This window comes from Salvelinus namaycush, chromosome 14, assembly GCF_016432855.1.
Source record: "Salvelinus namaycush isolate Seneca chromosome 14, SaNama_1.0, whole genome shotgun sequence".
NCBI lineage: Eukaryota > Metazoa > Chordata > Actinopteri > Salmoniformes > Salmonidae > Salvelinus > Salvelinus namaycush.
This window is the reverse complement of record NC_052320.1, coordinates 13,116,017-13,143,967: the sequence shown is the minus strand read 5'-3', so window position 1 is coordinate 13,143,967 and position 27,951 is coordinate 13,116,017. Positions and strand designations below refer to the sequence as shown.

At 43.4% G+C, this 27,951-nt stretch overlaps 1 protein-coding gene across 1 annotated transcript; it reads left to right on the top strand.

Annotated features, from left to right (window-relative positions):
• Nucleotides 1–4,832: 4,832 nt before the first annotated feature.
• On the top strand, nucleotides 4,833–27,300 carry LOC120059164 (kelch-like protein 21). The gene is made up of 5 exons (XM_039008006.1): nucleotides 4,833–4,944; nucleotides 21,417–22,527; nucleotides 23,763–24,174; nucleotides 26,327–26,399; nucleotides 26,499–27,300. Exons 2-5 carry the CDS (start codon nucleotides 21,468–21,470, stop codon nucleotides 26,817–26,819), a joined length of 1,866 nt encoding a protein of 621 aa, XP_038863934.1. The 5' UTR covers nucleotides 4,833–4,944; nucleotides 21,417–21,467; the 3' UTR covers nucleotides 26,820–27,300.
• The last annotated feature ends 651 nt before the right edge of the window (nucleotides 27,301–27,951 follow it).

Here is a 27,951-nt window from a genome sequence, read left to right as displayed (position 1 = left end):
GAAAGTCAAGGTGTGTTATTATTAAACTCCCTAAAGCTTCCACCCCATGGAAGAGCAATATTATAAAACAATTAGCAGGGAATATAATTAAGAAGATGATTATTATTGTCTGAAATTAAAGTGTGCTCAGATGAAACATGCATGGCCACATTCTGTGTATACTACTAGCTAAGCAGGCTATGATTGTCTGTCCCCTGTCCCTACCCCATACTGTGTCTTCTTTAGTTCCTCTCCTCTCCTCTCCCCTCCCCACCTCTCCTCTCCGCTCCCCTCCTGAGGTGTTTATTGATATTCAAAGCCACACTTGAACCGTCATATCAATAATTTACACATTGAGTGTGCTGAATTCTAAAACGTCTGGACTCAGTGTAAAGTTGTCATGAGGATGGACGTCTAACAAGCCTTACTTACATTAATCAGTCCTGCTGGACCATCCCACTACTTGCAGAGTAATGTGTGGTTTACAGATGTTTATAAAGTAGGTGGTTCGAGCCCTGAATGCTGATTGGCTAACAGCCGTGGTATATCAGATGGTATATTACAGGTATGACAAAACCTTTATTTTTACTGCTCTAATTACGTTATTAACCAGTTTATTATAGCATAAAGGCACCTCGGTGTTTGTGATATATGGCCAATATACCACTGCTAAGGGCTGTATCCAGGCACTCCACATTGCGTCGTGGAAAAGAACAGCCCTTAGCCGTGGTACTCCATCTTTTTCTGACATTTACTGAATTTTAACTAAATAGGGACTAATATTTTTTCATTAAATGCTCTTTGATCCTTGTCAGGTATTCTGGTACATTTCCATCAAACAGAGACATATTGCAGAGTGTCTGGTGATTAGTGAGGAGGACATCAGTCAAAGTTCTTAATGATGGGCTTTTTACCTCTGGTAATATCCTGCTGTCGGAATAAATTATTATCATCTACTCTATGTAGAATGTGACTAATGCAAACTAAGAGAAATACATCACTTTACAGATAAAATCTATATAATTGGCAATACACTTATGAGCCATACGTTTGAAAGAAAAATTTAAAGATGTAATTTTAGGGCATGTGAGTTTTGGACACGAATCAACTGCTACAATAAATTATGAGCCATTGGAAAATAAAATAATATAATCTACTTGGGAATTATTTTAGTTCACTGAACACAGCCGTATATATTTTCTGCTTGAAATAAATACTTCTCTTACAGCTCCTGATTCAAACCTGACCAGTCAAGAGAGACAAAGGTGTTAAAAACCACAAAGTGAAGAATATCTCCATCTAGTGTCCGAAAGGTAACATTTAGAAAATTCATCACATCTACTATTATTACATTTTGTTTATTAATTTACTAAATTCCCTGGACAGTGTTTGTCAGTCCAAATCTCTAAAATTCAGTATTTTGGATGATGCAAAGGGTTAGCATAATAGGCAGATAATGAGGTAAGTCTCACAGATACAAATTACACACATGCTTTGAACAAATAGGATTTGGAAAATATTTTCCCAAAGGCAAATCTAAACCAGGATTTTAATTAGGAATCTTACAAATTGAAGAATAGCAATAAACAAAAACTACAATCTGTTGTCAGTATCTTGATGTGTCATAAGTAATTGATTGGGAACTGCAGTGATAGTGCAATCAATGTTTCTTCTATAAGTAGAGCCTGTATTGTGGTCAGCATTTCCCTGGCCTACACGACCTGAGGAACCCTCAAGTGAGGCCAGAGGAAGTTCATGGAGAGGCTAGTTATAATTGCACTGCAAGGGGTGATTTAAAGCTAGAATACTTCATTTAAACAATAACAAAAGGTCCTCCCCGGCTCTGTTTTTTTTTAAAGCGAAAGGATGGGCCTGGAGAATTGTAACCACTCTCAAATTCATAGACAGAGATATGGATGCAAGGACTGACCATCCATAACACCAAAAGGTATAGTTTTAATCATGTTTTGAGGCTATACAGTGTTATTTACAAACATTGGAGTAAAACAAGGTTATATTTTAGGTTCTGATGGGGTACGACAGTTGAACTAAGCTCAAGCGGCATTTATAAGTTATATTCTTTAAGAATCAATGGGTATATATCATTAATTTATAAGTCCAAAAATGGATGTAGCAACTAAGGTTTCCCGCATGAAGCCTTTTTCTAGATTAAAGAATGCATTTTATTCGCTCATTATACTATTTTTGCTCACTTATGATTGAGTGGTAGTGGTACAAAGAATGCTCTGAATTTTAAGCAGTTCTGTAAATTAAGCATAGAGGTCATGATTATCATATTGTTGTCCTTCATATGCTTAAAAAATCTAATTGAGTGACTAGTGAGGCCTATACACGCTATATTTCCTGATTCCTGAGATGTTTACAAAGAGAATTAGCTTTTGATTGACCATCAACGGTGTCTATCAGTGTCAAAACATTAAACCATTCATTAAATTGTGATGTGATCCTAATTGAAGATATGGTAATACAAATTTCTGTATTGATATCGTTAAAAAAATTCAACCAAAATCAAGATAGGGTTGGATATGCCTTCAAGCAGAGCTTTTATCTGAGTAAATATTTTTTTCCAAGCTGGGCCCTGGCTGGGAGAAAGCCATGATAATGAGGCCTGGTTTAGTTGCAGTCCAGACATTCATTACACAATGTGTGTAGGGGGGATTTTATAAGGAAATTTTGTCAAAATACTGTACTTTTAATATTATTATTTTCCATGTCGGCTCTATGCCTGGAAATGCCCTTGTCTGGAGGAAATGATCCCAATTTCAAACTTTAGAAAAAAGTATTTAACATTCTAACATATAATAATAATAATAATAATAATAGATAACAAATATTAACTGAAAAAAATAGCTTATATAGTTTCTTGTAACAGCCCTCTGTGACTTTAAAGAATATTTCTCTCAAAACTGTGATTCCTAAAAGATTTGGCCAGAGATTTGGCCAACTCTCTCAGATTTGTCTAAAATCCTATATTATAATCAGGAATGAGCAGGGTCAGCTTTTCCATCAGGACCCCTTATTCATGTCCTCACTACATGTAGTGTAACAAGACCACTCATGGTCTGTAAAGTTCTCTACTTTTGACAGATTTAAACAAACAATATTGAAATCACCATGGTCACAACCATACACTGTCAGCTCCATCTGCCTGATAGAATATGAACTTTGGTTAAAATATGTTGCATTTTATTAGGTTTTAGAATCATAAAGCAACTGATGAAAAACAAAAATTGCTACTGTGTATACTTAAAAAATATATTTAACTTTTATCTAACTTTGAAACAAATTCTTATTTACAATGATGGCCTATCCCCCCCGGCCAAACCCTCCCCTAACCTGGACAACGCTGCGCCGCCCTATGGGACACAGCCTGGGAACGAACCAGGGTCAAACATAAAACATAATTGTCAAGGAAACATACGGTAAAATGTTCAAGAACCTACTATTTAGACAAAAAATTTAATAATTTCCAGTGGTTTCAGTTCTTTCTACATTGTAACTACATTGTAACAAATTGCAGACTGGTCTCATAGACTACACATAACAAATTAAATGTAAATCTGGGACACTCAAATTGGTATGGTTTCATTATATAGAAGGTTAATTACGGCAAAAATGAAAGAAGGGGGTTGGTTGGGGTGAGTGGGTGCATAATGGTCTAGCAACCAAAAGGTTGCGTGTTCAAATCTCATCACGGACAACTTTAGCATTTTAGCTCATTTGCAATTTACCTTTTAACGGTTTTGCAACTATTTAGCATGTTAGCTAACCCTTCCCCTAACCCCAGTCCTAACCATTTTAGCTAACCCTTTCCTTAACAAAGCTAACATTAGCCAGCTAGCTAGCGTTAGCATTAGACACCTAACCACCTAGCTAACGTTAGCCACAACAAATTGGATTTTGTAACTTATCATACGTTTTGCGAATTTTGAACATATTGTACATTTAGCAAATTCGGAACATATCACAGAAATTGTAATCCAAATCATAACATAGTGTAATGACCCTGGGTTTATAAGCGCGGATATTGACTCTGCCGCTTGAGCATGCTTTTGCTGCACAGTCGATAGCGCGCTGGACTTCGGGCTAGAAGGTCAAGGGTTCGAGACCTGCTCCCTGTCTGTTTCATTACATTGGTGTCAGAAGTGATCGGACCTTGCATCCACGACAGTGTGTGTGCTTGGCCGGTGAGCGCGTTCCTATAAGACGTTGAGTCGCAAGCTAGCGCGAGGACGCACTCTTTGAAAGGATGGAGTACTGTAACGACCCTGAGTTTATAAGCACGGATATCGACTTTCCCGCTCGAGCATGCTTTTGCGGCACAGTCGATAGCGCGCTGGACTCCACTCCGGGCTTAGAAGGTCGAGGGTTCAAGACCTGCTCCCTGCTGTTTCATTACAATACCATACGAAATGGACGATGGACATCCACAAATTAACACATACCATATGAAATGTAACATATCATTTTAATTGGAGTATATCGGAGTACCACAGCGGTCTAAGGTACTGCATCTCAGTACAAGAGGCTTCACTATGGAACCTGGTTCGAATCCAGGCTGTAACACATCTGGCCGTGATTGGGAGTCCCATAGGGCAGTGCACAATTGGCCCAGGTCGTCGGGTTTGGTCGGGTAGGCCGTCATTGTAAATAAGAATTGTTCTTAACCGACTTGCCTAGTTAAAAATATATACCGATTTACTTACAGAATAATACGAAATTATCTGAGACCACGTTGAAAGTTGTGACGTCACACTGTGTCAACTACTGTATCCAATGAGAAGCATTTAGAGGCTATACCAATTCTTCACACGACGCGGAATCATGACGCAGATGACTGGAGAAGAGAAGCAACATCAACGTTTATTTTCAGATACGAAATGTGAACAACTTTTAAGCGTTTAAAACTATAACCCGTTCGTTGACTAGAATACGTTACATTTGGTAAGTATATTTACTTAATGATTGATCTGTTTTATGTCTGCGAAGATTTTTCTTCGGTGGAAAGGATATATACAGTTGTGATTGGACAGTAGGCATGTCTGATATAAAATAATAACTGAGTTCTGCATGTTAGTCCCTTTGTTTCTACCAGATATTGCTGCTCGTGTTTCTACTTAGACACACCCGTCAATACATAATAGTTTTCCTTGTTGATGATTAACAGAATCTAAATAAGAATAGACCTACTGTACTGACAGACCAAAAAAAGATTCATGGAATTTACGATAATTTAGCTATGTGGACTTTTTTTCATTATCATAAATTCAAACAATTACAGTGCTCATGGGCACAACTATGTTTTACTGTAGATTTGGGTTGGTGGACTAGAACGTAAACAATGAAATGAAAGCAGTATGTTTGTTGCAGGTACATACAGTTAGTTGTAAATATATGTCCCTAACTATGGACATTATTCTTATCCATCGGCGTTATGGAAAAGTACATTCAAGTTATACGTTGGTGTGAGCAAAGACAATGTGCCCATCTGTCAGCATACCAGACTTTGTCCTCCACCTCCAACGGTGTTACTCTTATCTAAGTAGCCCCACATGCAGGGATCAAACTGTCCCTCTTCTCTCCAGATGGAATGTGACCAGTGGTTGACTAGCCTGCCTTTTTATGGCTAAACGAGCCTGCATGGGGATCAGCTATGGAGAACCCGGAGCTTTAGCTCACTCCACTCAGTTGGTTCTCATGGCCCCTGGTATGCAGGCCCTGTAGCAGCTGTGTTGTCATGGACATTTGCCTACCAGGTGCAATATTAGCCTGGTCCCAGATTTGTGATGTCTTGCCTAATCATATATATATATATTTTTTTTCCCCCTTATTTAACTAGGCAAGTCAATTAAGAACAAAGTCTTATTTTCAATAACGGCCTAGGAACAGTGGGATAACTGCCTTGTTCAGGGGCAAGGGATTCTTGTCAGCTCAGGGATTCAATCTTGCAATCTTTCAGTTACAAGTCCAATGCTGTAACCACCAGGCTACCTGCCGACCATAAGAGTTGGCAAAAGAGATAGTGATGCACCAATATGCCATTTTTGGCCGATACCGATATCCAATATTTTCCTTGCAAAAAAACCCGATATCGATAACCGATATTTAACATTTTAGTGGCCTTTTAAGCATTATAGTACAGTTAAATAGTTAACACACACACATGGATGCAGCGGTCTAAGGCACTGCATCTCAGTGCAAGAGGTGTCACTAGTCCCTGGTTTGAATCCAGGCTGTATCACACCAGGCCGTGATTGGGAGTCCCATAGGGCGGCACACAAATGGCCCAGCGTCGTCCGGGTTTGGCCAGGGTAGACCGTCATTGTAAATAAGAATTTGTTCTTAACTGACTTGCCTAGTTAAATAAAGGTTACACACACACACCACACTGACCAGAAAGTTATTTTGTTGGCATTTACCAGAGGTGGGACCAAGTCATTGTTTTACAAGTCACAAGTCTTGGCACTCAAGTTCCAAGTCAAGTCCCAAGTCAAGACAGGCAAGTCCGAGTCAAATCTCAAGTCAAGACCGTCAAGTATCAAGTCAAGTCTCAAGTCCTAAACTTTGAGTTTCGAGTCCTAAACAAGTCATAATGTGCTCTTCGCCAAATGTAATACCATTTCATATTTTTAACAAGAGTAATAGTTAGTATATTACATTTACGCAAATCACGAATGCTTTTAAAAATATCTATATATTTACTACTTTCCAAATAAACATTATATTTCCATGGAAATACATGGGTAGCCATGAGAAAGACACCCCCAATAGTGATCGACGATCGCTATGGGGCGCAATCAGGCGATGTAGGCTTGTACACAATCGCCCAACCTTAACACACACACACTCTTTCTCTCTGTGTGGTTACAGTAGGCTAACGTGTGTCAATGGTTTTAGGAACAGTAGTAACATCGGGCAGGATTTAGGGTACCAACTGCCTAGCCAATTGTAGCTCAATCTTGGGTGACTTGACTTGATACCCTCCCCAAGTCCAAATATTAAAAATGATGCTATTTAAAAAAGTGTGCAGCACATCAACTCTTCATTGCGGGAACTTGATCATTTATTTATTTTTTTATTTTACCTTTATTTAACTAGGCAGGTCAGTTAAGAACAAATTCTTATTTTCAATGATGGCCTAGGAACAGTGGGTTAAACTGCCTTGTTCAATCAATCAATCAATCAATCAAGTTTATTTTATATAGCCCTTCGTACATCAGCTAATATCTCGAAGTGCTGTACAGAGACCCAGCCTAAAACCCCAAACAGCTAGAATGCAGGTGTAGAAGCACGGTGGCTAGGAAAAACTCCCTAGAAAGGCCAAAACCTAGGAAGAAACCTAGAGAGGAACCAGGCTATGAGGGGTGGCCAGTCCTCTTCTGGCTGTGCCGGGTGGAGATTATAACAGAACTATGCCAAGATGTTCAAAAATGTTCATAAGTGACAAGCATGGTCAAATAATAATCATGGATAATTTTCAGTTGGCTTTTCATAGCCGATCATTAAGAGTTGAAAAACAACAGGTCTGGGACAGGTGGCGGTTCCATAACCGCAGGCAGAACAGCTGAAACCGGAACAGCAGCAAGGCCAGGCGGACTGGGGACAGCAAGGAGCCACCACGCCCGGCAGTCCCGACGTATGGTCCCAGGGCTCAGGTCCTCCGAGAGAAAGAAAGAGAGAAGGAGAAAATTAGAGAGAGCCAAGATTTTCAAAATGTTCATAAATGACAAGCATGGTCAAATAATAATCAGGAATAAATCTGTTGGCTTTTCATAGCCGATCATTAAGAGTTGAAAACAGCAGGTCTGGGACAGGTAGGGGTTCCGTAACCGCAGGCAGAACAGTTGAAACTGGAATAGCAGCAAGGCCAGGCGGACTGGGGACAGCAGGGAGTCGTCATGCCCGGTAGTCCTGACGTATGGTCCTAGGGCTCAGGTTCTCAGAGAGAGAGAAAGAAAGAGAGAACGAGAGAATTAGAGAAAGCATACTTAAATTCACACAGGACACTGGATAAGACAGGAGAAGTACTCCAGGTATAACCAACTGACCCTAGCCCCCCGACACAAACTACTGCAGCATAAATACTGGAGGCTGAGACAGGAGCGGTCAGGAGACACTGTGGCCCCATCCGAAGATACCCCCGGACAGGGCCAAATAGGAAGGATATAACCCCACCCACTTTGCCAAAGCACAGCCCCCGCACCACTGGAGGGATATCTTCAACCACCAACTTATAATCCTGAGACAAGGCCGAGTATAGCCAACAAAGATCTCCACCACAGCACAAACCAAGGGGGGGCGCCAACCCAGACAGGAAGATCACGTCAGTAACTCAACCCACTCAAGTGACGCACCCCTCCCAGGGACGGCATGAAAGAGCACCAGTAAGCCAGTGTTCAGGGGCAGAACGACAGATTTGTACCTTGTCAGCTCGGGGATTTAAACTTGCAACCTTTCGATTGCTAGTCCAACACTCTAACCGCAGGGTAGCCTAGCGGTTAGAGCGTTGGACTAGCAATCGAAAGGTTGCAAGTTCAAATACCGTTCTTTGTGCAGCTTCAAATGTCGAACAAAGTTGGAAATTTTGCGCTTCCGTCTATAATTTTCTTCCCGCATGTTTTGCAAGTTGCAATTCATTTTGTGTTGATACAGCGTATATATCCGAAAATAATAATTTTGGGTATCATCTTTCCAAGGGTTCCATCTGAATTCACCCGCCGACGTTCCTCTGCACTGCCACGCACAACTTTTTCTCAGCTGGCACAATTTGATTGGCTGCTGTCTGATTCAAACTGTAATCTGTTAAATGAAGAGTTGATGTGCTGCACACTTTTTTTAATAGCATCATTTTTAATATTTGGACTTGGGGAGGGTATCAAGTCAGGTCGAGTCGGCTCAAGTCCAAGTCAAGTCACGAGTCATTGGTGTTAAAGTCAAAGTCGAGTTGAAAGTCATCATATTTGTGACTTGAGTCTGACTCGAGTCCAAGTCATGTGACTTGAGTCCACACCTCTGGCATTTACGTATGTCTCCATTACCAGTAAAACATAATCAAAACCTATTTCTTTCACTTACTTGCTGTGCTGTGCTGTTTCGTTGTTCATTTGTTCAGTCGTTTCATTCTCAACCAGGATTTCTATGGAACGCTGTTTGGGTCTTTGCGTGTCAAAAAAGATACAGTGTCAAATAACCCTATTTGACGAGTCAAATAAGCTTGTTGACCAATCAGGACCTGAATATGACTGCACGTCACATAATAATTTAATGCGTTCATACATTTCTTTATGTAGTTATTACACATTGATTACACAATCACTCGTATTTCATATGTCACAACGATTCATCGATGCGTATGCTATGATGCTGGTAAAGTTGTCTAGCGCACCTACAGTGCTGGTCATAAAAAAAGCTATAGTTAACTCATGGATGCAAACAATGTTCTTCCCCAAAAACATAGCAAAACAACATAATCGGTTTCAGTAGCTATAGTTAGCGAGCTAACTATATAGCTAGGTGTCATTATCTAAAATAACCCTTAATTATAAGACAGTTCTCATTTGATGAAGGTAGCTGGCTGCTTATAACGTTAGCTTTGGGCAACAGGGTTAAGTAGCTGGCTAGCTATTTATTTTCATGAACTGAAGTTTAATTTCAATAGGCGAACAACAAGTGGCTACCGAGCTAATACCTACTCACAAGGATTCCTAAATCATTGCTAAGAATAATGAAAATAACTGCAGTTTATGCTGGTCATTGTGTTCAGACTTGTGGATTAACAAATAATGTTTTATTACCAACGCGGTATTGTAAACACATCGTTCCTGGCCGGTGTTTGCTTGTGTGCAGACTTTTTTGTACAGCTTTGACAGTGCTACTGATAGTAGTGGTGGCGCTTGGCTTGCATGTGCAAATTCAGAACATACAACATTCTATAATAGAACTGTGTAATTGACGTGTGAGATTAAAAACGTATTTAACGGGTTAAATAGTGTTATTTGATGCATCAAATAGTGTTATTTGACGTGTATCTTTTTTGACATGCAAAGACCCAAACGGCGTTCCATAGTATGTATGTCGTGAAGCTAATAGCAGTGACGCTATTACTGTGTTACTCTGTAACTCCAGTAGGGCAACATCTGAAAAATAGTACACTTGGTAATGTGTACCGTGCTCGACCAGTCGGTGAAAGCCAACATCACCCACGACAGAGAACGGTTGATTGTCAAGGGCAATGAATTCCATTATCTTGGCGTTAATGTATTTCGCCTTTGAATTGTCTCACAAAAATGTTCTTACTCTTTCAAATGACTGCTCGACTTGTTGACTGCTCGATCCACACAGCAGACATTGTGGGCTAGGTTAGGAATGCTGTGTTGCACGTGTAGCGCAACATTTTACATGGCGTCATTACGTCATGTACCTACGTTATATAGGTATGCACGTCAGCTTTGACATCGGTTTTGCACATCGGCGTTAAACTAGACATCAGGCTTTTTAGAATGCATCCTGGGTTTTTAATCACTGTTCTTTCTTTTTAATGGGTCTTTGTGTCTGTGGAAGCTCATTTTGAGTGGTGACTAGGCACTTTATGGAGCCATGGTTTTGGTTTTGAACCGAGCGTAATTAGATAAATGGTGTTGCTAAGTTGGTGTTTACCATGTCCTATCAGCAGGGGTCAACAGATGTTGTTTTGGCTGAATAGTCTAGTAGAAGGACCTGCTCTAAGCAAAACGGTTCAGTCTGGTTTTGATTTTCTCCATCCATGTACACAGAATAGGCTTAGCTTCCAAAAAAACATTCCATAGCTGGATTTGAGAACTTTCTGAAACCACACTTAATAACATTATTAATATTTTGGCTGTAGGCTACATGTTCATGAAGAACAATCCAGCCTTCTTCTCTGGGAGCTTTTCATATCATTTGAGGACTTAAACATTGTTTTGTTTACATTTACACCCTGTAGCTTCAGCCATATTATAAAAAGAACCTAAAGAAGACTTTCAGGCTGAAAGTGAGGCCTTGTTCTTTTATCTTCTTGAGAAACCACGTGGTGACATTTTCCTCTACTGTCAACCCTACATTAATTTATGTCAAATAGTGTATTTAGAAGGAAATTATACCTAGCAACTCATATATTACCATTATTACCAAGCTTAGCTCATCATCAGCCATTCCTCATTTCCACCCAAGACTGCTGTAAATAGTCCAGAAACTTTTTAGATGATGACTGGCTGTTTATCTAGATCTATGACTGACCATGTTAGCCCTATCTTAAGGGGTTTCGCCAAGGAGGCCATACTCCCTAACTATAGAGCATGAGTCAAGTTCCTAGTTCCTGGGCCAGTCACACAGGCAACTACTGTAATGAAATGTGGTGAGGGTAGTGGCATGCATCAGTCTGCATTCTAATATACATTATATGCTTTCTGTTGGTGGGTAAGTTCTAGTCACATGGTGCCTGATGGTCACACTACTCTCTGTATTCCTCTCACGGTCCTGACATACCGTCCAGTTTGTCCACCCACCTCTGCTCTCTTTCTCCCTCTGAGTGAGGCAATCGCTTTCTCTCTGCTATTTTAGGATGGTAAACACACTACCCATAAGTTGCTCAATACCCCTCTCGGGTCTTTGGGAAACACTTACCTACTCTTTATGTTGTGACCCACTGATCTAGTTCTAACAGATATGTTCGTTTTTGGACAGTTGTTGTTCATCTACAGTTACAGAGTAGGGTATCATACTGACTTGCACACAAGACGTGGGCAAGAAGGACTAGTAGTGTGGATTGATATTATCCTATTTAATTTACAACCAGAAAGGCACTACAGTAGTTAGTTTGTATAATAATACTGTACCATATGAATTAACACATTGACCTCATAAACGTATGTACAATTGATCAACCAGAACCTTCTGCAAGGAAATGCAATAATCCCTTTTAACCTGACAATCACTTACCCAGGAGTATAGAACAGCTGAAGTTAAACTCCAGAGCAGGTTTCAGGCCTGCTTCTGTAGAGTAACCTTTAGGGCAGGGTTTCCCAACTGGCGGCCTGCGGCCAAATTTGCCCCGCAGGTGATTTATTTGGCCCCCCAAGTTACAGTGCATTTGGAAAGTATTCAGACCCCTTGACTATTTCCACATTCTGCCTTATTCTAAAATTGATTACATTGTTTCATCAATCTACACACAATACCCCATAATGACAAAGCAAAAAAACATTTTTTTGAAATGTTTGGAAATGTATAATTAAAAAAGAACTGCAAATATCACATTTACATAAGTATTCAGACCTTTTACTCAGTACTTTGTTGAAGCACCTTAGGAAGCGATTACAGCCTCTAATCTTCTTGGGTATGACCCCTACCTGCCCTTCGCTCTCTCCTGGCCCCTTACACTAAGTCTGAATTTGTCCTGCTAGGTGACCTAAACTGGGACATGCTTAAACCACCTGACAAGTCCTAAAGCAATGGGACTCCCTAAATGTTTCTCAGATTATTACCAATCCCACAAGGTATGACTCCAAACACCCAGAAAAGGCTACACTCCTCAATGTTATCCTCACAAATAATCCTGATAGGTATCAGTCTGGTGTTTTCTGTAATGACCTTAGTGATCACTGTTTTACAGCCTGTGTTCGTAATGGCTGCTCAGTGAAACGACCTGTCCTGATTTGTCATTAACGCTTGCTAAAAAAAACTTTAATGAGCAAGCCTTCCTTCATGAACTGGCCTCTGTAAAATGGTATAGAATCAGCTTGATCCCCTCTGTCGAAGACGCTTGGACCTTCTTTTTTTATATCTTCAGTGGTATTGTTAACAAACACGCCCCCATAAAGAAATGAGAAATAAAAAACAGGTTCAGCCCCTGGTACAACACCCGTTCTGCCAGTCACATTCTGTTAAAAGTCCCCAAAGCACATACATCCCTGGATCGCTCCTCTTTTCAGTTTGCTGCAGCTAGCGACTGGAACGAGCTGCAACACACACTCAAACTGGATTTTTTTTCTCTTCAATCTCTTCATTCAAAGACTCAATCATGGACACTCTTACTGACAGTTGTGGTTGCTTTGTGTGATGTTGTCTTTTGTGCTTTTTGTGCTGTTGTCTGTGCACAATAATGTTTGTACCATGTTTTGTGTTGCTACCTTGTTGTGTTGCTACCATGTTGTTGTTTTTATTTTTATTTCACCTTCATTTAACCAGGTAGGCCAGTTGAGAACAGGTTCTCATTTACAATTGCGACCTGGCCAAGATAAAGCAAAGCAGTGCGACAAAAACAACAACAGAGTTACACATAAACAAATGTACAGTCAATAACACAAAGAAAAATAGAAAAATCTATGTACAGTGTGTGCAAATGTAGAAGAGTAGGGAGGTAGGCAATAAATAGGCCCTAGAAGCGAAAATAATGACAATTTAGCATTAATACTGGAGTGATAGATGTGCAGATGATGAATGTGGAAGTAGAGATACTGGGGTGCAAAAGAGCAAGAGGGTAAGTCATTATATGGGGATGAGGTAGTTGGGTGTGCTATTTACAGATTGGCTGTGGACAGGTACAATGATCGGTAAGCTGCTCTGACAGCTGATGCTTAAAGTTAGGGAGGGAGATATAAGACTCCAGCTTCAGTGATTTTTGTATTTCGTTCCAGTCATTGGCAGCAGAGAACTGGAAGAAAAGGCGGCTAAAGGAAGTGTTGGCTTTGGGGATGACCAGTGCAATATACCTTCTGGAGCGCGTACTACGGGTGGGTGTTGCTATGGTGACCAGTGAGCTGAGTTAAGGCGGGGCTTTACCAAGCAAAGACTTATAGTTGACCTGGAGCCAGTGGGTTTGGTGACGGATATGTAGTGAGGGCCAGCCAACGAGAGCATACAGGTCGCAGTGGTGGGTAGTATATGGGGCTTTGGTGATAAAACGGATGGCACTGTGATAGACTACATCCAGTTTGCTGAGTAGAGTGTTGGAGGCTATTTTGTAAATGACATCGCCGAAGTCAAGGATCGGTAGGATAGTCAGTTTTACGAGGGTATGTTTGGCGGCATGAGTGAAGGAGACTTTGTTGCGAAATAGGAAGCCGATTCTAGATTTAATTTTGGATTGGAGATGCTTAATGTGAGTCTGGAAGGAGAGTTTACAGTCTAACCAGACACCTAAGTATTTGTAGTTGTCCAGAACCGTCCAGAGTAGTGATGCTAGTCGGTCGGGAGGGTGCGGGCAGCAATTGGTTGAAGAGCATGCACTTAGTTTTACTAGCATTTAAAAGCAGTTGGAGGCCACGGAAGGATTGTTGTATGGCGTTGAGGCTTGTTTGGAGGTTTGTTAGCACAGTGTCCAAAGAAGGGCCAGAAGTATACAGAATGATGTCATCTGCGTAGAGGTGGATCAGAGAATCACCAGCAGCAAGAGCGACATTATTGATATATACAGAGAAAAGAGTCGGCCTGAGAATTGCACCCTGTGGCACCCCCATAGAGACTGCCAGAGATCCGGACAACAGGCCCTCCGATTTGACACACTGAACTCTATCTGAGAAGTAGTTGGTGAACCAGGCGAGGCAGTCATTAGAGAAGCCAAGGCTATTGAGTCTGCCGATAAGAATGCGATGATTGACAGAGTCGAAAGAAAGTATTTTATCGATGGCTGTTATGATATCGTTTAGGACCTTGAGCGTGGCTGAGGTGCACCCATGACCAGCTCGGAAACCAGATTGCATAGTGGAGAAGGTAAGGTGGGATCTGGTATGGTATGGTCAGTGATCTGTTTATTAACTTGGCTTTCAAAGATTTTAGAAAGGCAGGTCAGGATGAATATAGGTCTATAACAGTTTGGGTCTAGAGTGTCTCCCCCTTTGAAGAGGGGGATGACCGCGGCAGCGTTCCAATCTTGGGGGATCTCAGACGATACGAAAGAGAGGTTGAATAGGCTAGTAATAGGGGTTGCAACAATTTTGGCGGATCATTTTAGAAAGAGAGGGTCCAGATTGTCTAGCCCTGATTTGTAGGGATCCAGATTTTGCAGTTCTTTCAGAACATCAGCTGTCTGGATTTGGGTGAAGGAGAAGGGTGGGGGGGGGGGCAAGTTGCTGCAGGGGGTGCTGAGATGTTGGCCAGGGTAGGGTTAGCCAGGTGGAAAGCATGGCCAGCCGTGGAAAAATTGTTTTTGAAATGATCGATTATTGTAGATTTATCAGTTGTGACAGTGTTTCCTATCCTCAGTGCAGTGGGCAGCTGGGATGAGGTGCTCTTATTCTCCATGGACTTTACAGTGTCCCTAAGTTTTTGGGAATTAGTGCTACAGGAAGCAAATTTCTGTTTGAAAAAGCTAGCCTTAGCTTACCTAACTGACTGAGTGTATTAGTTCCTGATTTCCCTGAAAAGTTGCATATCGCGGGAGCTATTCAGTTGTAATGTTGTGTTGCTACCATGCTGTGTTGTCATGTGTTGCTGCCTTGCTATGTTGTTGTCTTAGGTCTGTCACGATTCCTAATGAAGGTGGCTCCCCTTCCTGTTCGGGTGGCGCTCGGCGGTCGTCGTCACCGGCCTACTAGATGCCACTGATCCTTTTTTCCCCTTTTCTGTTTATTGGCTTCACCTGTTTTGTGTTTGGTTAATTAGTTGGGCTATATTACCCAGCAGGCCCGCCTGCTATTTGTGCGGGATTCTTTGTGTAATTAGGGTGCACGTTTGAGGTATACGTGTTTTGTGGGTTTTGCTGGACTGTTGCAGTCCCCGGTTTTGGGGCATTTGTTTTGTGTGCGCCCTGTGTTTTGTGGGGTGGCTTTTGTTCACCGTTTTGTGCATTAAATTTGCACTACCACTGAACTCTCTGCTTCCTGCGCCTGACTTCACACCCACTACACCCAGATCGTTACAAGGTCTCTCTTTATGTAGTGTTGTGTTGTCTCTGTTGCGTGATGTGTTTGTGCTATATTTATATTTTATACATTTAGTATTTTTAACCCCCTGTCCCCGCAGGAGACCTTTTGCCTTTTGGTAGGCCGTCATTGTAAATAAGAATTTGTTCTTAACTGACTTGCCTAGTTAAAGGTTAAATAAATAAAACATTTAAATAAAAGCTTGGCCCACCTGTATTTGGGGAGTTTCTCACATTTTTCTCTGCAGATCTTCACATGCTCTGTCAGGTTGGATGGGGAGCGTTGCTGCACAGCTATTTTCTGGTCTCTCCAGAGATGTTCGATCGGGCTCAAGTCCGGGCTCTGGCTGGGCCACTCAAGGACATTCAGAGACTTGTCCCGAAGCCACTGCTGTGTTGTCTTGGCTGTGTGCTTAGGGTCGTTGTCCTGTTAGAAGGTGAACCTTCACCCTAGTTTGAGGTCCTGAGCGCTCTGGAGGTTTTCATCATAGATCTCTCTGTACTTTGCTCCGTTCATCTTTTCCTTGACCCTGCCTAGTCTCCCAGGTTCTGCTGCTGAAAAACATCCCCACAGTATGATGCCGCCACCACCATACTTTATCGTAGGGATGGTGCCAGGTTTGCTCCAGACGTGACACTTTGTATTCAGGCCAAAGAGTTCAATCTTGGTTTCATCAGACCAGAGAATGTTGTTTCTCATGGTCTGAGAGTCCTTTAGGTGCCTTTTGGCAAACTCCAAGTGGGCTGTCATGTGCCTTTTATTGAAGAGTAGCTTCCGTCTGGCCACTCTACCATAAAGGCCTGATTGGTGGAGTGCTGCAGAGATGGTTGTCCTTCTGGAAGGTTCTACAGCTGCACCATTGAGAGCATCCTGACTGTTTGCATCGCCACAGAGGAACTGGAGCTCGGGTCAGAGTGACCATCGGGTTCTTGGTCACCTCCCTGACCAAGACCCTTCTCTTCCAATTGCTCAGTTTGGCTGGTGTTGTAACCAACTTCAGTGGGCAAATGCTCACCTTTGATTGCCACTGCACACTGGAGAAGTGTGCTCTTCACGGATGAATCCCAGTTTCAACGTTGTGATGTCAATGTTTTGAACAAAGTGCCTCATGGTAGGGCAGGCATAAGATACGGACAACGAACACAATTGCATTTTATTGATGGAAATTTGAATGCACAGAAATACTGTGATGAGATCCTGAGGCCCATCTCATTCATCCGCCGCCATCACCTCATGTTTCAGCATGATAATTGTTACGAGAATTATGTTCTCCTGTTCATTAACCAATTCAATTTAATTACTCAGTCTGCTCTATCAGGATTTGTATGATACTGATAGAAATGAAACAGACAGAGGCCCAGTCTACAATAGTTAAATGTTTATTCACGGAACGTTCTAACGTGCACAGTACAAAGACCTTCAATTTATAGTGACACACATACTTCCACACAAACCATCAAATCCGCCCGCCAATAGAGATTAGGGGAGTCCGTGAAAATAGAGTCTTCCTGCCCTCCCCTAAGATAGGGAGAGACCTGGTACTGGGAAGTTCTCAGTGTCCCAGCCAAGGTCGGCCCCGAATCTGGCTCAGACAGACAGTCTGTTATCAAAATTGTCCCCAAAACGTTGATTCTGACTAAGAACTACACTCCAGGATATATTATTATTCCACTGACTAAAACCACACACAGTATTATAATAATCGAATGATTCTAATCACTTACATACATGCATTATAATAATCTAATGATTCAAATCAATTTCATACAATCATATGGCTAATCAATTTCATACAATCACATGGTTTCAGACTTATGGTTTCAGGAGTGTAATATTCTAATCATTTATTAAAACACAATTAAAACATATTTCCTTATCAATAATGCACGGCACCATGTTGCAAGGATCTGTACACAATTCCTGGAAGCAGAAACTGTCCCAGTTCTTCCATGGCCTGCATACTCACCAGACATGTCACCCATTAAGCCTGTATCAAATCAAATTTTATTAGTCACATGCGCCAAATACAACAGGTGTTGACCTTACAGTGAAACGCGTACTTACGAGCCCCTAACCAACAATGCAGTTAAAAAAAATATATGAGTAAGAATAAGAAATAAAAGTAACAAGTACTTAAAGAGCAGCAGTAAAATAACAATAGCGAGACTATACACAGGGGGGGGTACCGGTACAGAGTCAATGTGCGGGGGCACCGGTTAGTTGAGGTAATATGTACACGCAGGTAGAGTTATTAAAGTGACTATGCGTAGATGATAACAACAGAGTAGCAGCGGTGTAAAAGGGGGGATGGACACCAAGGAACCTGAAGCTCTCAACCTGCTCCACTACAGCCCCGTCGATGAGAATGGGGGAGTGCTCAGTCCTCTTTTTCCTGTAGTCCACAATCATCTCCTTTGTCTTGATCACGTTCAGGGAGAGTGTTGTTCTGGCACCACATGGCCAGGTCTCTGATCTCCTCCCTATAGGCTGTCTCGTCGTTGATCAGGCCTACCACTGTTGTGTCATCGGCAAACTTAATGATGGTGTTGGAGTCGAGCCTGGCCGTGCAATCATGAGTGAACAGGAAGTACAGGAGGGGACTGAGCACGCACCCCTGAGGGGCCCCTGTGTTGAGGATCAGCGTGGCGGATGTGTTGTTACCTACCCTTACCACCTAGGGGTGGCCCGTTAGGAAGTCCAGGATCCAGTTGCAGAGGGAGGTGTTTAGTCCCAGGGTCCTTAGCTTATTGATGAGCTTTGAGGGCACTATGGTGTTGAACGCTGAGCTGTAGTCAATGAATAGCATTCTCACATAGGTGTTCCTTTTTTCCAGGTGGGAAAGGGCAGTGTGGAGTGCAATAGAGATTGCATCATCTGTGGATCTGTTAGGGTGGTATGCAAATTGGAGTGGGTCTAGGGTTTCTGGGATAATGGCGTTGATGTGAGCCATGACCAGCCTTTCAAAGCACGTCATGGCTACAGACGTGAGTGCTACAAGTCGGTAGTCATTTAGGCATGTTACCTTAGTGTTCTTGGGCACAGGGACTATTACAGACTCGGACAGGGAGAGGTTGAAAATGTCAGTGAAGAAACTTGCCAGTTCGTCAGCGCATGCTCGCAGTACACGTCCTGGTAATCTGTCTGGCCCTGTGGCCTTGTGAATGTTGACCTGTTTAAAGGTCTTACTCACATTGGCTGCGGAGAGCGTGATCACACAGTCTTCCGTTACAGCTGATGCGCGAGCATAGAAGTAGTTTAGCTCGTTTGGTAGGCTCGTGTCACTGGGCAGCTCTCGGCTGTGCTTCCCTTTGTAGTCTGTTATGGTTTGCAATCCCTGCCACATCCGACGAGCGTCATAGCCGGTGTAGTACGATTCAATCTTAGTCCTGTATTGACACTTTGCCTGTTTGATGGTTCGTCGGAGGGCATAGCGGGATTTCTTATAAGCTTCCGGGTTAGAGTCCTGCTCCTTGAAAGCGGCAGCTCTAGCCTTTAGCTCAGTGCGGATGTTGCCTGTAATCCATGGCTTCTGGAATGGGTATGTACGTACGGTCACTGTGGGGACAACGTCATCAATGCACTTATTGATGAAGCCAATGACTGATGTGGTGTACTCCTCAATGCCATCGGAGGAATCCCGGAACATATTCCAGTCTGTGCTAGCAAAACAGTCCTGTAGCTTAGCCTCGGTTTGGGATGCTCTGTCTGGATCAACGTGTACGATAGCGTGTTCCAGTTCCCGCCAATATCCAGCAACTTCACACAGCCATTGAAGAGGAGTGGGACATCGTTCCACAGGCCACAATCAATAGCTTGATCAACTATGGAAAGGAGATGTGCCATTCTGCATGAGGCAAATGGTGGTCACAGTAAATACTGACCGGTTTTCTGATTCACGCCCCTACCCTTTTTTTTTTTAAAGGTATCTGTGACAAACAGAAGCATATCTGTACTCCCGCTGATGTGAAATACATAGATTTGGGCCTAATCAATTTATTTCAATTGACTGATTTCCTTATACACTGCTCAAAAAAATAAAGGGAACACTTAAACAACACAATGTAACTCCAAGTCAATCACACTTCTGTGAAATCAAACTGTACACTTAGGAAGCAACACTGATTGACAATAAATTTCACATGCTGTTGTGCAAATGGAATAGACAAAAGGTGGAAATTATAGGCAATTAGCAAGACACCCCCAAAAAAAGAGTGATTCTGCAGGTGGTGACCACAGACCACTTCTCAGTTCCTATGCTTCCTGGCTGATGTTTTGGTCACTTTTGAATGCTGGCGGTGCTCTCACTCTAGTGGTAGCATGAGACGGAGTCTACAACCCACACAAGTGGCTCAGGTAGTGCAGTTCATCCAGGATGGCACATCAATGCGAGCTGTGGCAAAAAGGTTTGCTGTGTCTGTCAGCGTAGTGTCCAGAGCATGGATGCGCTACCAGGAGACAGGCCAGTACATCAGGAGACGTGGAGGAGGCCGTAGGAGGGCAACAACCCAGCAGCAGGACCGCTACCTCCCTGCGCTGTCCTTGGTGGGAGTTGGCTCATCGCTCACAGGGCTCTGTTGACCGACCAACGGCTGACTCCATTGTTTAATCCTGGTGTGGAATGTGAGCTGTCTACTAGGCTGAGACTCAATGCTCGTCAGCTTGTTGTTTTTTCTGCCGTAGAAGGCCAGACTCTGCTCGTCAAGATGGGGTATTTCTCTGTGTATGGCCTTATTACAGCAGCTGGTAATAACTTTTCAGTGAGAAACCAGGGAGCTCTCATTATATTGTGACATGACGCAGTGATTTATAGTGTTAAACCAGTTGTCAAATAACTAAGACTTTCTCTTCGTCAAGTAGAGGTATTTCTTGTGTGTGGCCTGATTAAAACAGATGGTTGATTTAGTTTGTCAGTTGTTTTTAGGAAGCTGATTTGTGGATATTATGAGTGCAGTGTTTGAGTCTGAGGGTGACTGTGAGCAGGCCAGAGGCAGGCTGGCAGGCTCTAGTTTGACGACTACCTCATGGGGGCGGATAGGAGGACGTACGATAGGCAGACAGGTATATGAGAAGAGGGGGGATTTGATGTGGGGTGTACCACCCCCCTCCATCCAATGGAAATGGACACTGCCTGTCAAAGTATATTTAGACCCACAGCACAGGAAAGCTCTCTTTCTTTAACACGGACAGGGAGCTGCTCATAGTCACTGGAGCTGTACTGTTTGTTTATTGTGTTGTTTTACCGCCTATTACGCCCAGTAGGGCTCTTCAGTTAGGGGATCCTCACCATTGGCTTTACTGTAATTCAGCTGGTTGTTATTTGTATTGAAAATACCAGAGGTTTCTGTAAGTAGCTGAACTTGCTAATTCTTATGCTAACTCTGTTGAATACCTACACAGTGTTGCTCATTTAGTTGTTGTTATTTTGGTTTGTAGGCTTCATATTTAGATTGTGTGGTACAGTGTTTGTGAATCTGTGAACCTGAACCCATTTAGAAGTGATTGTAACAGAAATTATAATGGTGTTTCTGTTTTCAGATTAACCCTGTCTTCTAAGTACAACCTCTTCGAGAGATCCAGACAAAAGAGATGGAGGGAGGAGTGATGGAGAGAGAAGTGATGTCTGAGAAGCCAATCATGCAGACACAGCCATCCACATTGCCCTTCTTCGACACGGCCCACGCCTTTAACCTGCTCCGGGGGATCCATGAACTCCGCGCAGAGCGCAAGTTCTTTGACGTCACGCTCTGCGCCGAGGGCCGCGAGTTCCACTGCCACCGGACTGTGTTGGCCGCAGCCAGCACCTACTTCAGGGCCATGTTCGCCGGGACACTTAGAGAGAGCGCCATGGACCGTGTGGTCCTTCACGAGGTGTCTGCTGAACTACTGGGCCTGCTGGTGGACTTCTGTTATACAGGCCGAGTCACAGTCACCCAGGATAATGTAGACCTCCTGCTGAAGACGGCCGACCTGTTCCAGTTCCCCTCCGTTAAAGAGGCCTGCTGTGCCTTCTTGGAGCAGAGATTAGACGTCTCCAACTGCCTGGAGATCCAGGACTTTGCAGAGGCCTACGCCTGCCGTGACTTGGCCGTCAGCGCCCGCCGCTTCGTCCTCAAGAACATTGTGGACCTAGCCAAAGGCAAGGACTTTGAGCGGTTGCCCTGGAAACGGCTGCTGGAATTCGTGTCGGACGATGCGCTGTGTGTGGACAAGGAGGAAACGGTCTATCAGATCGCGGTGCGCTGGGTCAAAGCAGACTTACAGAGGCGGCTCCACTACTGGCCCACACTGCTGGAGCAGGTCAGACTACCCTTTGTACGTCGGTTCTATCTACTCGCCCACGTGGAAAGCGACCCCCTGGTTTACCTCTCCCCCTCCTGCCTGAGGATGGTGAGCGAGGCCCGGAGCTTCCAGTCGTGTGAGTACGACCGCCACGACAGACCCTGCCAACGCATGCGGCCACGGCCCTCAACCGGACTGGCTGAGATCCTGGTGGTGGTGGGAGGCTGTGACCAGGACTGTGACGAGCTGGTCACTGTGGACTGTTACAACCCTCAGACTGGACAGTGGCGCTACTTGGCCGAGTTCCCCGATCACCTGGGAGGGGGCTACAGTATGGCCGCCCTGGGCAATGATATGTATGTCACAGGTAGGTTGACAATGCTCGTTATACACTCTTGTACACACTATTTATGTTGTTTGGTAACACATAACTATCAAGGTATATTTTATATTGGATTAATGAAGGGTAATTGGTAGTTTATAAATGTGAAAAGGTATAAAATGTATTGAATTTCACTGGATCCATCAGCATATAATCTTTCTTTATACTGTAGGTTAGTCTATATGTTTAAAACACAATCTACATCAGTGTGATGTGTTTATATACAACGCACAGCAGTTTACATAAGTGGTTACAGTTGCTGTGTGATGTCTTAGTCACTGTTACCAGAATGCTCTGCAGCCTTCCAGTCAGTGAATCTTATGAAATAGCAGGCAGGCAGTAAGAGTTTAAATAAACCACAGCCAGCCACTCTGGCTATATGAGAGGGAGGAGCGTTGAGGTGAGCTAGCTAGGTGGGAGGATCATGCTGTCCTGCCAAGACTGCAGCAGTGGTTGGTGGGCTCACTGAGACACAGACCTGGGTTCAAATACTATTTGAAATATTTTATATACTTTGAGTGTGTATTTGAACCCACCTGGAGATGGTCAGTTTTGACCGTTTTAGGGCGATCCTATTGGTTCATTAATTAAGCCAGGCTAGCTCAATCAATCACCTATTTTAAATAGTACTTGAAACTAGGTCTCTCAAAGAGGCCATCATCATCAGCGAATGGCTTTCAGGATCAGGAAGAGTGTTTCCATTGAGAAAACATCTCAGGCCCTCACACGCTGCCTGTAATTCTGTCAGGACAGTGATGGGGGTCATAAATCATTAGCAGTGCTCTCATACCTTACAGCAGGGGGCTGCAGCACAGAGCACATGGTTGGGAGATGGGCTAGTGTTATGAAAGGTGACAGGTTGATTCAACGTCCTTACTGTCATTAAACCTACAAGGTGAAGCTACAGCTGCTAAACAGACATAGAATGAGTACAACACATGTTGAGGAAACTGAAAGAAGTATTGAAATGAAGATATATTATTCAGTTGCCAAGTTATTCAGCATATAAAATGTGGCAAGTATTCTTCCAAATAAAGCCTTTACCCAGATCTCATGTCTGACCTATTGGTGATTTCCTCTGTGCTAGAACACCCAAGGGTGATGCATGGGTTTTCAATTAGCACCACTTAGCTGTAACCTGACCACATGTGAAGAACAGCATGTCTTTTGTGGATCTCTTCCATCTCAAACACACCTCTCTCCTGTCCTTTGCACCCTAGGAGGATCTGACGGTTCGCGTCTCTATGACGGCGTGTGGCGCTACAACTCCAGCGTTAACGAGTGGACCGAGGTGTCGCCAATGCTCAAAGCCCGGGAGTACCACAGTTCCTGTGTCCTCAGAGGTCAGCTGTATGTGGTGGCGCCAGACAGCACGGAGCGCTACGACCACGCGCTGGACTGCTGGGAGGCCCTGCCCCCCATGCTGCACTCCATGGACAACTGCTCCACCACCACCTGTAAGGGGCGTCTCTACGCCATCGGCTCCATGACCACAACAGGGGAGGACAACATGGCCATACAGTGTTACGATGTGGACACCAACCGCTGGACCCTGGTCAACTGTGGCGAGCTGCCACCGTGGTCTTTCGCTCCCAAGACGGTCACTCTCAATGGGCTCATCTACTTTGTCAGGTGAGGAGAATATGGACAGGAATGTGGGACAGTGAAAAAGTATTTGAAAATTATTTTAAATCTAAATGGGATCAACTTTATAAAAGGTTGGATGAGATAGAAACTTGCTAAATAATGTGGAAGTACATAGAGGTCAATATTTCTGTCCTAATGTTAAGGACAGCTGTAGCTGTTAAACAGAAAGCTAGGATGTATGGTATATGGTTTTACATTTAGTCATTTAGCAGACACTTTCCAGAGCGACTTATAGTATTGAGTGCAATGTTGTGTTCGAGACCACCTAGCGAGACCGAATCAAGACCAAGACCGGGGCAAATCGAGTCCTAGTCAAGACCAAGACAAGACAGGGTCAAGACCGGGACGGGGGCGAGACACATTCAAGACCAAGACAAGACAGGGTCAAGACTGGGACGGGGGCGAGACACAGTCAAGACCGGGACGGGGGCGAGACACAGTCAAGACCGGGACCAGAACAATGCGATTCCAATTTAAGACCACAGTAATAAGAGCTCAAAATGTACAGTATTTCTGTGTCAATATTTCAGAAGAACATATGGATTCTTTAGCCATTCAGAATGTAAAAATGACTGATGTAAATGTAAGAATGTAAAAAATTTGATTATAAGGGCAAATAGAGAGCCACGACAAATCATCACTAACCATGGTCTCTAAATAACAGATACAAATTCTAAATGTTACAATTTCGCCCGGCCTACCCTAGGCGAGTGCACAACTCTCAAATAATTTCCCCGTCTCCTCTTCTAGGGGAGCAAAGAAATTCCAAAGAGCGTGACAAGGTTTTAGGATATGTTTCAACAAAAGTAAAGGACAGTAATGTTATGAGTAAAGTAGAAAGCCCAGGTTTTAATAGTCTATAAGATATAAAAATGTGTCATGAAAGGAGTGTGGATATCTGGCCTGGCAAAGCAGACTCATGTGCTGACTGAACAGGGGCTGATAATTCATTTTTTCCTCCACTGGTCTTGGCTGGTCTCAGGAAGAAATGACGAGTCCTCATTGTCCGAGACCGAGTACAAATGTATCAAGACCAAGACAATTAATATGTGATCTCGAGACTGGTCTCGAGTACTACAACACTGATTGAATGCATCAAATCAAATTTTATTTGTCACATGTGCCGAATACAACCTTACCGTGAAATGCTTACTTACAAGCCCATAACCAACAATGGAGTTCAAGAAAGAGTTAAGAAAATATTTACTCAATAAAGTAAAAAAGAAAAGGTAACAATAAAATTACATAACAATAACGGGGCTATATAGAGGGGGTACCGAGAATGTGCGGGGATACAGGTTAGTCGAGGTAGTTTGTACATGTAAGTTGGGGTAAAGTGACTATGCATAGATAATAAACAGCGAGTAGCAGCAGTGTAAAAACAAGGGAGGGTGGGGGTGTCAATGTAATTAGCCCGGGTGGTCATTTGAATACTTGTTAAGCAGTCTTATAGCTTGGGGGTAGAAGCTGTTAAGGAGCCTTTTGGACCTGGACTTGGCGCTCCGGTACCACTTGCCGTGCAGTAGGAGAGAGAATAGTCTGACTTGGGTGACTGGAGTCTGCCAATTTTTTGGGCCTTCCTCTGACACCATCTATTATATAGGTCCTGGATGGCAGGAAGCTTGGGCCCAGTGATGTATTGGGCCGTATGCACTACCCTCTGTAGCGCCTTATGGTCGGATGCAGAGCAGTTGCCATACCAGGCAGTGATGCAACCAGTCAGGATGCTCTCGATGGTGCAGCAGTATAACTTTGCGGATCTGGGGACCCATGCCAAATCTTTTCAGTCTGAGGGGGAAAAGGTTTTGTCGTGCTTTCTTCACAACTGTCTTGGTGTGTTTGAACCATGATAGTTTGTTGGTGATGTGGACACGAAGAACTTGAAACCCTCGACACACTCTACTACAGCCCCGTCGATGATAATGGGGGCCTGTTCGGCCCTCCTTTTCCTATAGTCCACGATCAGCTCCTTTGTCACACTGCCAGGTCTCTGACCTCCTCCATATAGGCTGTCTCAGTTTGTTTCATAATTGTCCCGTGTGAATCGATTCCACGACCCTGGCATTGCAAGCGCCATGCTCTACAAACAGCCACAGGCTAGGCGTGACATTTCTCACTCTGGATTCTTGCTTTCTAGGGATGACTCGGCAGAGGTCGACATCTATAACCCTCAGAAGAATGAATGGGACAAGATCAGCCCCATGACACAGGTATGTGACACACAGGAGGTGCTAATGTTATGGCCTGCCAGATTTTTCCCTCTGCCTTTATAGTATTTATATCAAAATATGTACTGTTTCCTTCTTCAGGTCCATGTAGGAGGCAGTGTGGCAGTCCTGGGTGGTCGTCTCTTTGTGTCTGGTGGCTATGACAACACATTTGAGCTGTCTGACATGGTGGAGGCCTACGACCCCTCCACTCATACCTGGACACCCGCAGGCCACCTTCCCCAGCCCACCTTCTGGCATGGTAGTGTCAGCATCTTCCGCCAGCTCATGCCCGCCGTATCCAACGCTTTCGAACCCATCGACCTGCCCGAGGCTAACTCCATCCACCTGCACCGACACCACCGCAACCAGGCCATGCACAACCACAACCTCAACCAGAACCACGACGTCAACCCAGTGTAACACACTCCATGGACAAATGGGTCAGGGAATATCATACTGACCACTGTTTCAGCCATTTTAGGTTTACTGTGAAAACATACACCTCATTATGATGCTAAAGAACAAAAGGTGGAAAGACAGAGTGATCAAATGATCCTGCATGGATGTGATCACTATAGGACTGTAATTACATTACATTGTGCTTATGTGACTGAACATGTGTGCAATTTTGTGATCCCCATGTAATTCACTTGCCTACCACACTGTCATTGATCATGATCAATGGGCATATTATTGACTGGACTAATAGACTGTCTGGGTATGAAGGTCTCATGTTGGGGAAAGCACAATCTACACATACATGGACATCTACGGCAGGCAGTAGTGTATTATCTAGATTATGGTTATACAGTTGAAGTTGGAAGTTTACATACACCTTAGCCAAATACATTTAAACTCAGTTTTTCACAATTCCTGACATTTAATCCGAAAAACATAACAATTTCCTGTCTTAGGTCAGTTAGGATCACCACTTTATTTTAAGAATGTGAAATGTCAGAATAATAGTAGGGAGAATGATTTATTTCAGCTTTTATTTCTTTCATCACATTCCCAGTGGGTCAGAAGTTTACATACACTCAATTAGTATTTAGTAGCACTGCCTTTAAATTGTTTAACTTGGGTCAAACGTTTCGGGTAGCCTTCCATAAGCTTCCTATACGTTGGGTGAATTTTGGCCCATTCCGTCTGACAGAGCTGGTGTAACTGAGTCAGGTTTGTAGGCCTTCTTGCTCGCACACGCTTTTTCAGTTCTGCCCAAACATTTTCTATGGGATTGAGGTCAGGGCTTTGTGATGGCCACTCCAATACCTTGACTTTGTTGTCTTTAAGCCATTTTGCCACAACTTTGGAAGTATGCTTGGGGTCATTGTCCATTTGTAAGCCCATTTGCGACCAAGCTTTAACTTCCTGACTGATTTCTTGAGATGTTGCTTCAATATATCCACATAATTTTCCTGCCTCATGATGCCATCGATTTTGTGAAGTGCACCAGTCCCTCCTGCATCAAAGCACCCCCACAACATGATGCTGCCACCCTCATGTTTCACGTTTGGGAGGGTGTTCTTCGGCTTGCAAGCATCCCCCTTTTTCC

What these genes read in the sequence shown, in the direction of transcription:
- LOC120059164 (XM_039008006.1), top strand. Translation starts at nt 21,468, where the DNA reads ATGGAGGGAGGAGTGATGGAGAGAGAAGTGATGTCTGAGAAGCCAATC. An exon ending in GGGCTCATCTACTTTGTCAG is followed by an intron (nt 24,175 to 26,326) that starts GTGAGGAGAATA and finishes CTTGCTTTCTAG; the next exon opens with GGATGACTCGGCAGAGGTCG. An exon ending in AGATCAGCCCCATGACACAG is followed by an intron (nt 26,400 to 26,498) that starts GTATGTGACACA and finishes TTCCTTCTTCAG; the next exon opens with GTCCATGTAGGAGGCAGTGT.